This window comes from Hesperophylax consimilis, chromosome 19 (genome assembly GCF_061612785.1).
Source record: "Hesperophylax consimilis isolate HC1 chromosome 19, BYU_Hcon_1.0, whole genome shotgun sequence".
In the NCBI taxonomy this organism is placed as follows: Eukaryota; Metazoa; Arthropoda; class Insecta; order Trichoptera; family Limnephilidae; genus Hesperophylax; species Hesperophylax consimilis.
Window position 1 is genome coordinate 28,340,041 of NC_142854.1, and position 14,935 is coordinate 28,354,975.

General features: G+C 33.1%; 1 protein-coding gene across 1 annotated transcript in view; it reads right to left on the reverse strand.

Moving 5' to 3' along the window:
- The window catches only part of LOC149415065 (uncharacterized), a 68,053-nt gene extending 59,798 nt beyond the window's left edge, over positions 1–8,255 (reverse strand). Inside the window, exon 1 of the mRNA XM_089643349.1 lies at positions 7,997–8,255. Coding sequence (XP_089499475.1) covers positions 7,997–8,255 — 259 coding nt within the window. The remainder of the gene's footprint in view (positions 1–7,996) is intronic.
- Positions 8,256–14,935: the final 6,680 nt, after the last annotated feature.

Sequence of the window (14,935 nt, forward strand, 5' to 3'; positions counted from 1 at the left end):
TTAATTCGGGTATCATGCAAAAATTGTAAAAGCGTTTCTTGACATTATCAAGCTCGAAGTCATATTGGGTACGTAATTAGTGTCGCCAGTATCCCGTTTGCAAAAGTATGCCCGTTCCTTGCATAGTGAGTGGTCTCCAAATACATGTTTTGGACCATTCAATATATTCAAATAAAACTGTTTTATTTTTCCTAATTCATAGTCTTCCGGTACGTTATTGCACAACGTACAGCCGTTCTCAGGCGTAAAATACGGCTTGACACAATCTTCCTCAATGCTAAGGGATACTTCTAACAGTGATTTAAGTTTTTTGCAATAATTTCGAAGTAAGTGATTTCGGCATTCGATCTTTTCGACTGAAACATTTTTATACGATGTGCTTCTTTTATTTTATTGTAAGTACTGGAATATTTTATATACTTTTATATTTTAAAAACATCAAATTGTTTATTACTATATTTATTAGAAACCCGAAAAAAAGTTAACAATAAATTAATTCTTAATAATATAAAATTGTTTATTACCTATAAACCCGAAAAAATGTTAACAATATATTAATTCTTAATAATATTAAATTGTTTATTACCTAGAAACCCAAAAAAATGTTAACAATAAATTGATTCTTAATAATACTATTTGACACTACACAGCTTCGACGGAAACGCACAGATGAAACATAAAAAAAGGCGACACACTATTATAGTCCCTACGCGCAACGCATAGAGTGGAATATTGTTGAAACGTCTCATGGAAGTGTAATAATTACGCGGAATTTCGAACTTTGAAAAAATATTGACACGACGGACCGTAGAAAGCGTGCATTCACGGCCACCTCATAGAGCCGAATGAGTAGGAGAATTCTTAGATGTTCATTATATAGTATTTAACGAAAATAAATTGTTAGTAAAAACATATATCTCGACAGAAAAATGTATTTACGATATCCAAGCGTGGCTACATTATCGATATTTTGACGATTAATAACTTAGATTGTCGTTTGAATCTGACAATTCATGATTCTTCATACAACGATTGAGATCGCTAGTAAGGAAGGCCCTTAAATGAAGGCACTTGAAATTCTTCGAATAATCGATCCGTTGGGTAATCGGTTATCGGTAAGGTTTTCGTAATATTATTTCAATTATTAACCTTTGTATCACTTCTATTGGAGTAAGGTTAGTTTTGTATGTGGATCCCCAACTAATGATACCATATTGTAGAGTTGATTGGACCAAGGCATAATATATTAAATATAGGTTTTTTAAAGACAAAAAATTTCTGGTTCTTAAAAATACATATATCAGTTTTCTGATTTTTTTTACAATTTGACATATTTGTTCCTTCCAATTCAAATTTTTATCGATAATTACTCCTAGATATTTGATTGTGTTTGTGTTTTTTAGTATTGTGCAGTTTTGGAGACAGTAATTTTTATTATGTGTTTTGGAATTGTCATGAATGATAATGTTAAAATTTTTAGGGATGTCTTTTGTGTGTATTACTGACACCAAATATAGACTGAAACCAAAACCACTCAACTGAACAAAAAAACACCATGTAATAAATTTATAATTATTTCAGAAAAAAAACTCAAGAATTGTTCAAATTCTCTGAGACAACTCAGGAACAACTCTTAAAGTTGTTCCTGGAAAATTTGAATGTTCGTTAAATTTGTTCAAAATCTTAAATCTCCGAAAGTGCATGTTGACAATTAGCGAGTGCATGTTGACAATTTTCAAGTGCATGTTGACAATTAGCAAGTGCATGCTGACACAAAACAAACAATAATGAACGCTAATAAGAGGATTTTCATTGATAATGAAATACCGATAAAATCTAACCACGCATCTTGAACGCAATAATTATGTAAATGATTTTTTTACATATTTGTAATAAGCATTTACTTTGTGGCTCGTCATAATTTACAATAAAAGATATAAATTTGTTTTAGACCACTTTAATTTTAATTGTACTCTACCGGTTTAAAACAGTTTTAATATTCTCCTGACGAAGGAAGGGTGCTTCCGAAACCGGTAGAGTACATTTAAAATTAAAGTGGTCTAAAACAAATTTATATCTTTTATTGTAGATCTTTTTTTACTTTGTTTTAAACCACTTTATTTGAGTTAAATAGGTCGACTGGTTTCGGCTTCACTCAACATTCTTCAGGACAATGGAAATATAAACTTCCTGATAAGATTGAGTGCAACTGAAACCGGTCGACCTATATAACTCAAATAAAGTGGTTTAAAACAAAGTAATTTTTTTAACGTTTATATAATGTCAAGTCACAAAGTGTTTGCTTTCTTCGATAATACAATAATTATATTTACTATTGCCTATACTATTGTTACAGTTCCCAGTATGTATGAATACATTTTATGAGAAATCAGGAGTTAATTCTCCCTTCGTCATGATTATACCAGGTGTGCAAAATCCTCTGAAATGCAAATTACCCAATTTTAACGACAAATTTATTCGAAAATACTTAGTTTTCTAACTCTATTTGAATCTCATATTTTGTCTGTTATTAACTCAGAATTATTAACAAGTTTGTACTTAGCGTTTGACCTGGTACGTTTGTATATCTGCTCGAGAGATTAGCACACAAATATACGGTGACCGTCCTGCATACATCTTGAGACAAATATTGACAAGTTTTGGCTGATTCTGATTGTAAATATATATAAATATTTGACAGTGTTAGGAAGCTGTCTAAAACGTTGGCCAAATAAGTAGGAAGCGCAACGTGGCGTAATAACCCAAAAATTAATCACGATAACTAACTGACTAGCTAATCATCTCACCGTTTCTCCGAAGGGGTAGACAGAGAGAACGGATCGTCAAACAACTGTCTCATTCATACGTAGTCTCATAAATACTCTTCTATTATTCAGTCTTGATCGTGGCATGTCTTTCTCGGGCGTACTCGACTATTCAAATATTCTTCTTACACTCCTGCCTTCATTCATTCGTTCTACATGCCCAAACCATCTGAGCGTCCCTTTCTTAATATTAAACAATACGATTACATCAGCCTTGCATTCTTTGAGGATCTCCACATTTCTAACACGATCATAAACGGTTTTATCACACATACGCCTCAGGAATCTCACTTCTACAGCATTCAGTCTACTTCCATCCTTCCTCTGCCAGGTCCAGGCCTCACTACCATCCATCAGGGTAGGTACCAGCACTCCATTGTGGACTGTTAGCTTCGCTTCTTTAGACAGTTTTTTTACTAGCACCAACCGCGTTCAATCCTCCATCAAATGGAATTACCTGCATTTACCCTTGTTTCAATATCTCTGTCAGCCTTTCCATCTCTCGTAAACATGCTTCCTAAATACACAAACTCATCCACCTGCTCCAAGTTTTCATCATTCAAGACATCGATGATTTAGGCACCGAATCGAGAAATAATCACAAGGTCAGGGCATCTCGAGTCAACATTGCAGTGATTGTAAATCATGTCATTGCAAATTGAATGAACGCCCATTGTGTTCGTACAATGAAAACTTCAGTTTGTCTTCGACCCAAAAAAGTCTACAATTTTGTCGTTTATGTCCGTCTTTAGTGAATGTCCGGACTTGACTTTCTAAAATTAATATTTAATTTGTTATCACTCGCAGCTTCATTTTGGACGAGTGACGGATCGTAACTTTTGAGTACAATAGGGTGCTAAGTTTGACAAATTCGACATTATTGGTATTTTTTTTAATGATAAACTGATGTTTATAAGACAAGGTTTTTTATGCACAACACAAATTATTATAAACAATAATTAGTCGCCTGAAATATCCATACAAATTGAAAATATCTCCCTAGTAAAAATAAATACTGCCGACGGGAATTGAACCCGCACCTTCTGATGAAATAATTTAAAGAGATTTTTAATAAATCAGCAATAAACATTTTTATACAACAGCCAATTGGTTTCTCTCTAAATTAGTCTAATGTCAGGAATTAGTACCTACGTTTTATAAATTTTTACCACACACTACGAAATATGGAATAAAATCTCTTCACCATATTGCCTACACACTCTATAACAGTCTTCCAGATATGTATAAAAACAGACAGCATAACCCAAAAATTCAAAGTAAGGCTTTAAAAGAATATTTTTTAAGAACATAAAAACGAAAATATGTAATTCTTGTCGTGTTGTACTTTGTTTTGTTTCTCTCTCTCTCTCTCTCCTTTTCTGTCCCCTGTATTGATAATCGAGCATAATCTATTTTTACCAATTTTTAGTGGCTCTGTGATTATGTGTATATCCCTCTCTGTTTTTTTATTATTTGTTCTACTTAACCTTGCTTTTACTGTACTGTTTTGTATGTGAAACTTACAATGTTGATATCAAAATACTAATGTAAAATTGTACCTATTAAATCCCACCTATGTATTGTAAGTTCCTCTCGTCCTACAATGAGTTTTGCAACTCATCGGGGAAAAAAATGTATATTATAGAATGCAAAACTTATCTTAACCAATTAACTAACTAACCAACACGCCGTGGTAGTAAGCAGAGAGGATGGACCGCCAAACAACTCAGTCATGTTGTATCTTGCTTGATAAAATATGATTTCAGGAAGATTCAAATCATTTCTTGGAAAAAATTTGTAGAGTAATTCCCATAAATCCGATAAGATTAAAATAAGCCACCGAATAATTCTGCAAGCAATGACTAATTCAACATACATTATCCGAAATATCTTTATCAAGTAAGATAAGATTTTTGATAAGCACTTTGATACATTTGAACAACATATTATTAAAGATAAAATCACCCCATTTATCATATCTGTTATCAAATAAAATTTTAAAAGGCTATATTATAGCCTCGTACATTCCCATTTTAATTACTTGATTGAAATCTGGGGAAATGCATATGAAACCAACATAAATGAACTACAGAACAAAGTGATCAAGCTATTTCACTTCATTCCAGAACAAAAAAATTATATATTAAATAAAAAAACATAATACGCCCCGACTAACTAGTAATCAGTTCATAATAAGCCCTGGCGAAGCTTGGGAAAAGTGAAATCCGGTTGGTGGTCTTTGTTAATTAAAAAAATTAAAGTGGTGTATTACAAAGTGTGTTTTTTTAATTTAATATGTAATGTCACACCAGAAAGCTTTTGCTTTCTTCGAAAAAAAAATTTTTAAACAAATGTTGACACTAAGTAAATTATATGAATATAATACATGTCTTCTTATTTACAAAATAAATAATAAACTCATACATACAAATACAGAACTCATTAAAACGTTCCAAGTATACGACAACACGATAACATACATACACCATTCGTACTCACTATGGCAAGCAATCCATTGGTTACGAGGGGGTAAATTTAAAAAAAAAATTGTTCACTCTTATCAATCAATCAGCAAAACACTGAAAGTGAATAATATTGTTATGTTATGTATTTAGGTTTAATGTAATTTATTTTTATTTTTATTTAAGTTATTTCTAGTTAAATAAGTGAAAATGTAATATTCTTTTATTTGGAATAAAAACATTTAAAAAAATCTATCCAACGATGGGAATATATTAAAAAATAATAATTCTCTAAAACAGATCTACAGAAATTGATAACTATACTGGAGAAAAGTAGATATCGACTGTGTTTTGGGAAAACCAATCGAAACGGTGTTGTCTGGACCAAACCACGGTAACGACTGAAAACGGCACGACCCTCCCGAAATAATGAGACCTCTCACATGTTCCTACCCTCGCCACACGGGATGTAAAGGCTCTTCAAAACTGCACAGTCTGTTTTGTATGCACCCTGTATTGGTTTTTGTCATCTGCAGTATTTTTTTTGTATTTTGTGGCTGGAAATGTTTTACCAAACCACAGTAGATATATTATTAGTCTTTCCATGGCAACTCAGGAGAGATGCAATTCAACACACTTTTGAATGTGAAAGTGATATAAAGTCATTGAAAGTGATATAACGTCATTAAAAGTGATGACAAAAAACATTGTCCAGTCTAATTAGCTTTAATTTTGCGAGTAATATAGCAAAATAGCTGACCGAGCGAGAAGAAATAATAGGTATTATTTATTTATTAATTTTCGGGAAATCGACAGTTTACGTTTATTTCAGTTTGTACAGGGTTTTCCAATAAGAGGTGTTATTTTGATATTCAATCGTAAAAGACCAATGGTTTAAAAGTAAGGTCCAATGACTCCGCCGGACCATAAACCGCACCAAACAGTCACACGTTGAGGATAAAGAAGCTTTTCAGCAATAACTCTTGAGTTTTCCGAGCCCCAGATGCGACAATTTTGCTTGTTGACGAAGCCACCAAGGTGGAAATGGGCCTCATCACTCAAGATGATTTGCATTTGATTCACTCAAGTGAATTTTAATAATTTCAATGCGTTGTTGAAGCGTGTATCGTTCCATTTTTTATTAATGGCGTAGTTTCTACTTGTCAAATGTCAAAATATGACGGCTTCAAAAGTAACATCTACCGAAATAGCGGGCTATTCAAAATAACACCTCTTATTGGAAAACCCTATACATAAGTATTATATAGCCAAAATAAAACCAATTAGAGATTTTCTACTTGTGACTTTACCTCTACTGAGACAGCATAATAAGGAATAAGTAAATTAAATTTGTAAGAAAGGAATATGAATTACAAAAATTTATACAAAACAAAAGATTATATAAAACAAAAGATTATATAAAACGAAAAATTTACAAAACAAAACATTTATCGATAAATTTATAGTCATGGAGGGAGGATGTAGATATAAATCAAATCATAATAGAAATATAAACAATAGAGACATAAGATTATTCACAAACCATCAGAGAAATATTCTTTTATGGACCTCTTGTATTTGGTAATTTCGCAACTGAAAATATCCACCTTGGATAATACGCTATTGTAATTATTGCATAGTCTGTTCAGGCAAGAATTCTGCTTAGAGTTCGTTTTACATTGATCCACCCTGAACAGGACAGAAGAGCATTTTGAACGCGCAGGTACATTGAATTGAATTATAAATGTGTGTTCATACGAATGGTTTATAAACCACACATAAATAAGCCATTCAACTATAAATTCTTATTTGGAAACTAATGAAAAAAAAGTCAAAATTAGTCGACCATCACCAAAACCGGCTTCCAAATTTGTAAAAAAAATTTGGAAAAACCTGAAGGTCATAGAATTGATCTGAGGGGAAAACACAAAACTTCGATAGTGTATTTATGCAAACAATGCATAGAGATGAACAATGGATACCGAATCGAATGATCATGTAATTATTCAACACTACTTGGCCTTGCTCTTTAGTTGTTGCTACGCAGAATACCACGTGGTTACCACCCGGTTTCGCCTGTGATTTAATTTTTCCAAATACAAACAAATGGGATATTTCTGAAAGTATTCGAAAACTAAAAAACTGTGTTTGAAAGGTGAATTTTATTATTAGAAATAAACACATAATTTTTGAAATATTAAAATTTTGAAATCATACTCACATTACATTTTTTGTCTAAATGCTGAACTAAAATTACTGAAAACTGCTAGAGAAATGTATTCTTAACATTATAGCCACCTCACATTTTGTCGTTACATATAGAAATAATTAGTAAAAAATTGTTAAAAATTTCAATAATTTTTCTCAAATTATGGTTGCAACCTTTGGTTTTACAGAGGTGTATGTTTTAATTATTCTGTGGTTAAATTCATGTTTGAATATAAAGCTTGGTGTTTTCTCTTTCTAACACCGTTTAGTTCATATTTCTAACTATGACGGTAGGGGAGACAACGATTTATATGAGACCCTATGAACTGTTCCGAAAAGCGAACAAATTACTACGGGTGCTAGCTGCTTGTTCCAAAAATCGAACGAATTAGCTTGAGGAGTTAACGTTCACACGCCCTGTCTAGATAAATACTTTGTCTATGGTTTGGGGAAGAACGAAAATTCAAAATGGCAGCAAAAACAAACTAAATAAGAACTCACCCTCAGATTTTGAAATGCAAAGATATCGGCATGATCGCTTGCCGAAGAGAAGAGGTTGCCTCCACAGATCCGCGTCGGAATCCTCGTCGTACGTCTTCAGGATGGGCCAGTAGCCGGCTGGACACTTGCCGCCGTTCTCCACGACGTGCAGCGCCGTGATGGGCCGCTCATCAGGCAGAGTCTCCGACAGGGTGCCCATGACCCCGCCTCCACCGCCAGAAGACTCGGAGTAAAACTTGGAGGTCTTGGATTTAGACATGATCTAGAAGAGAGAGTGTTGATCAGCTAAGGTTTTTAAACATATCTTGGAAAACAAGGCATTGGTATTATAGAATAGAGAGCAAAGGTGTAGAATTTTAACATTTGGGATTTGGAGATAAAAGGGATGCGAACCATGGTTAACGAAGATGTAGAATTTCAACATTTGAACATTTGGGATTTGGAGATAAAAGGGATGCGAACCATGGTTAACGAAGATGTAGAATTTCAACATTTGAACATTTGGGATTTGGAGATAAAAGGGATGCGAACTATGGTTAACGAAAATGTATAATTTTAACATTTGGATTTGGAGATAAAAGGGATGCGAACCATGGTAAACGAAGATGTAGAATTTTAACATTTGGGATTTGGAGATAAAAGGGATGCGAACCATGGTTAACGAAGATATAGAATTTTAACAATTGGGATTTGGAGATAAAAGGGATGCGAACCATGGTTAACGAAGATGTAGAATTTCAACATTTGAACATTTGGGATTTGCAGATAAAAGGGATGCGAACCATGGTTAACGAAGATGTAGAATTTCAACATTTGAACATTTGGGATTTGCAGATAAAAGGGATGCGAACCATGGTTAACGAAGATGTAGAATTTCAACATTTGAACATTTGGGATTTGGAGATAAAAGGGATGCGAACCGTGGACAACGAAGATGTAGAATTTTAACATTTTGGATTTGGAGATAAAAGGGATGCGAACCATGGTTAACGAAAATGTATAATTTTAATGTTTGGATTTGGAGATAAAAGGGATGCGAACCATGGTTAACGAAGATGTAGAATTTCAACATTTGAACATTTGGGATTTGCAGATAAAAGGGATGCGAACCATGGTTAACGAAGATGTAGAATTTCAACAATTGAACATTTGGGATTTGGAGATAAAAGGGATGCGAACCATGGACAACGAAGATGTAGAATTTTAACATTTTGGATTTGGAGATAAAAGGCATGCGAACCATGGTTAACGAAGATGTAGAATTTCAACATTTGAACATTTGGGATTTGGAGATAAAAGGGATACAAACTATGGTTAACGAAGATGTAGAATTTCAACATTTGAACATTTGGGATTTGGAGATAAAAGGGATACAAACTATGGTTAACGAAGATGTAGAATTTCAACATTTGAACATTTGGGATTTGGAGATAAAAGGGATACAAACTATGGTTAACGAAGATGTAGAATTTCAACATTTGAACATTTGGGATTTGGAGATAAAAGGGATACAAACTATGGTTAACGAAGATGTAGAATTTCAACATTTGAACATTTGGGATTTGGAGATAAAATGGATACAAACCATGGTTAACGAAGATGTAGAATTTCAACATTTGAACATTTGGGATTTGGAGATAAAACGGATGCGAACCATGGTTAACGAAGATGTAGAATTTCAACATTTGAACATTTGGGATTTGGAGATAAAAGGGATACAAACTATGGTTAACGAAGATGTAGAATTTCAACATTTGAACATTTGGGATTTGGAGAAAAAAGGGATACAAACTATGGTTAACGAAGATGTAGAATTTCAACATTTGAACATTTGGGATTTGGAGATAAAATGGATACAAACCATGGTTAACGAAGATGTAGAATTTCAACATTTGAACATTTGGGATTTGGAGATAAAACGGATGCGAACCATGGTTAACGAAGATGTAGAATTTCAACATTTGAACATTTGGGATTTGGAGATAAAAGGGATACAAACTATGGTTAACGAAGATGTAGAATTTCAACATTTGAACATTTGGGATTTGGAGATAAAAGGGATACAAACTATGGTTAACGAAGATGTAGAATTTCAACATTTGAACATTTGGGATTTGGAGATAAAAGGGATACAAACTATGGTTAACGAAGATGTAGAATTTCAACATTTGAACATTTGGGATTTGGAGATAAAATGGATACAAACCATGGTTAACGAAGATGTAGAATTTCAACATTTGAACATTTGGGATTTGGAGATAAAACGGATGCGAACCATGGTTAACGAAGATGTAGAATTTCAACATTTGAACATTTGGGATTTGGAGATAAAAGGGATACAAACTATGGTTAACGAAGATGTAGAATTTCAACATTTGAACATTTGGGATTTGGAGATAAAAGGGATACAAACTATGGTTAACGAAGATGTAGAATTTCAACATTTGAACATTTGGGATTTGGAGATAAAATGGATACAAACCATGGTTAACGAAGATGTAGAATTTCAACATTTGAACATTTGGGATTTGGAGATAAAACGGATGCGAACCATGGTTAACGAAGATGTAGAATTTCAACATTTGAACATTTGGGATTTGGAGATAAAAGGGATACAAACTATGGTTAACGAAGATGTAGAATTTCAACATTTGAACATTTGGGATTTGGAGATAAAAGGGATACAAACTATGGTTAACGAAGATGTAGAATTTCAACATTTGAACATTTGGGATTTGGAGATAAAATGGATACAAACCATGGTTAACGAAGATGTAGAATTTCAACATTTGAACATTTGGGATTTGGAGATAAAACGGATGCGAACCATGGTTAACGAAGATGTAGAATTTCAACATTTGAACATTTGGGATTTGGAGATAAAAGGGATACAAACCATGGTTAACGAAGATGTAGAATTTTAACATTTGGGATTTGGAGATAAAAGGGATACAAACCATGGTTAACGAAGATGTAGAATTTTAACATTTGAACATTTGGGATTTGGAGATAAAAGGGATACAAACCATGGTTAACGAAGATGTAGAATTTTAACATTTGGGATTTGGAGATAAAAGGGATACAAACCATGGTTAACGAAGATGTAGAATTTCAACATTTGAACATTTGGGATTTGGAGATAAAACGGATGCGAACCATGGTTAACGAAGATGTAGAATTTCAACATTTGAACATTTGGGATTTGGAGATAAAAGGGATACAAACTATGGTTAACGAAGATGTAGAATTTCAACATTTGAACATTTGGGATTTGGAGATAAAAGGGATACAAACTATGGTTAACGAAGATGTAGAATTTCAACATTTGAACATTTGGGATTTGGAGATAAAAGGGATACAAACTATGGTTAACGAAGATGTAGAATTTCAACATTTGAACATTTGGGATTTGGAGATAAAATGGATACAAACCATGGTTAACGAAGATGTAGAATTTCAACATTTGAACATTTGGGATTTGGAGATAAAACGGATGCGAACCATGGTTAACGAAGATGTAGAATTTCAACATTTGAACATTTGGGATTTGGAGATAAAAGGGATACAAACCATGGTTAACGAAGATGTAGAATTTTAACATTTGGGATTTGGAGATAAAAGGGATACAAACCATGGTTAACGAAGATGTAGAATTTTAACATTTGAACATTTGGGATTTGGAGATAAAAGGGATACAAACCATGGTTAACGAAGATGTAGAATTTTAACATTTGGGATTTGGAGATAAAAGGGATACAAACCATGGTTAACGAAGATGTAGAATTTCAACATTTGAACATTTGGGATTTGGAGATAAAACGGATGCGAACCATGGTTAACGAAGATGTAGAATTTCAACATTTGAACATTTGGGATTTGGAGATAAAAGGGATACAAACTATGGTTAACGAAGATGTAGAATTTCAACATTTGAACATTTGGGATTTGGAGATAAAAGGGATACAAACTATGGTTAACGAAGATGTAGAATTTCAACATTTGAACATTTGGGATTTGGAGATAAAATGGATACAAACCATGGTTAACGAAGATGTAGAATTTCAACATTTGAACATTTGGGATTTGGAGATAAAACGGATGCGAACCATGGTTAACGAAGATGTAGAATTTCAACATTTGAACATTTGGGATTTGGAGATAAAAGGGATACAAACCATGGTTAACGAAGATGTAGAATTTTAACATTTGGGATTTGGAGATAAAAGGGATACAAACCATGGTTAACGAAGATGTAGAATTTCAACATTTGAACATTTGGGATTTGGAGATAAAAGGGATACAAACCATGGTTAACGAAGATGTAGAATTTTAACATTTGGGATTTGGAGATAAAAGGGATACAAACCATGGTTAACGAAGATGTAGAATTTTAACATTTGGGATTTGGAGATAAAAGGGATACAAACCATGGTTAACGAAGATGTAGAATTTTAACATTTGGGATTTGGAGATAAAAGGGATACAAACTATGGTTAACGAAGATGTAGAATTTCAACATTTGAACATTTGGGATTTGGAGATAAAATGGATACAAACCATGGTTAACGAAGATGTAGAATTTCAACATTTGAACATTTGGGATTTGGAGATAAAACGGATGCGAACCATGGTTAACGAAGATGTAGAATTTCAACATTTGAACATTTGGGATTTGGAGATAAAAGGGATACAAACCATGGTTAACGAAGATGTAGAATTTTAACATTTGGGATTTGGAGATAAAAGGGATACAAACCATGGTTAACGAAGATGTAGAATTTCAACATTTGAACATTTGGGATTTGGAGATAAAAGGGATACAAACCATGGTTAACGAAGATGTAGAATTTTAACATTTGGGATTTGGAGATAAAAGGGATACAAACCATGGTTAACGAAGATGTAGAATTTTAACATTTGGGATTTGGAGATAAAAGGGATACAAACCATGGTTAACGAAGATGTAGAATTTTAACATTTGGGATTTGGAGATAAAAGGGATACAAACTATGGTTAACGAAGATGTAGAATTTCAACATTTGAACATTTGGGATTTGGAGATAAAATGGATACAAACCATGGTTAACGAAGATGTAGAATTTCAACATTTGAACATTTGGGATTTGGAGATAAAACGGATGCGAACCATGGTTAACGAAGATGTAGAATTTCAACATTTGAACATTTGGGATTTGGAGATAAAAGGGATACAAACCATGGTTAACGAAGATGTAGAATTTTAACATTTGGGATTTGGAGATAAAAGGGATACAAACCATGGTTAACGAAGATGTAGAATTTTAACATTTGGGATTTGGAGATAAAAGGGATACAAACCATGGTTAACGAAGATGTAGAATTTTAACATTTGGGATTTGGAGATCAAAGGGATACAAACCATGGTTAACGAAGATGTAGAATTTTAACATTTGGGATTTGGAGATAAAAGGGATACAAACCATGGTTAACGAAGATGTAGAATTTTAACATTTGGGATTTGGACATAAAATGAACAAAAGGGGACCATGGTTAGAGAAAATGTAGAATTTAAACATTTGGGATTTGGAGATCAAAGGGATACAAACCATGGTTAACGAAGATGTAGAATTTTAACATTTGGGATTTGGAGATAAAAGGGATACAAACCATGGTTAACGAAGATGTAGAATTTTAACATTTGGGATTTGGAGATAAAAGGGATACAAACCATGGTTAACGAAGATGTAGAATTTTAACATTTGGGATTTGGAGATCAAAGGGATACAAACCATGGTTAACGAAGATGTAGAATTTTAACATTTGGGATTTGGAGATAAAAGGGATACAAACCATGGTTAACGAAGATGTAGAATTTTAACATTTGGGATTTGGAGATAAAAGGGATACAAACCATGGTTAACGAAGATGTAGAATTTTAACATTTGGGATTTGGAGATAAAAGGGATACAAACCATGGTTAACGAAGATGTAGAATTTTAACATTTGGGATTTGGAGATAAAAGGGATACAAACCATGGTTAACGAAGATGTAGAATTTTAACATTTGGGATTTGGAGATAAAAGGGATACAAACCATGGTTAACGAAGATGTAGAATTTTAACATTTGGGATTTGGACATAAAATGAACAAAAGGGAACCATGGTTAGAGAAAATGTAGAATTTAAACATTTGGGATTTGGAGATCAAAGGGATACAAACCATGGTTAACGAAGATGTAGAATTTTAACATTTGGGATTTGGAGATAAAAGGGATACAAACCATGGTTAACGAAGATGTAGAATTTTAACATTTGGGATTTGGAGATAAAAGGGATACAAACCATGGTTAACGAAGATGTAGAATTTTAACATTTGGGATTTGGACATAAAATGAACAAAAGGGAACCATGGTTAGAGAAAATGTAGAATTTAAACATTTGGGATTTGGAGATCAAAGGGATACAAACCATGGTTAACGAAGATGTAGAATTTTAACATTTGGGATTTGGAGATAAAAGGGATACAAACCATGGTTAACGAAGATGTAGAATTTTAACATTTGGGATTTGGAGATAAAAGGGATACAAACCATGGTTAACGAAGATGTAGAATTTTAACATTTGGGATTTGGACATAAAATGAACAAAAGGGAACCATGGTTAGAGAAAATGTAGAATTTAAACATTTGGGATTTGGAGATCAAAGGGATACAAACCATGGTTAACGAAGATGTAGAATTTTAACATTTGGGATTTGGAGATAAAAGGGATACAAACCATGGTTAACGAAGATGTAGAATTTTAACATTTGGGATTTGGAGATAAAAGGGATACAAACCATGGTTAACGAAGATGTAGAATTTTAACATTTGGGATTTGGAGATAAAAGGGATACAAACCATGGTTAACGAAGATGTAGAATTTTAACATTTGGGATTTGGAGATAAAAGGGATACAAAC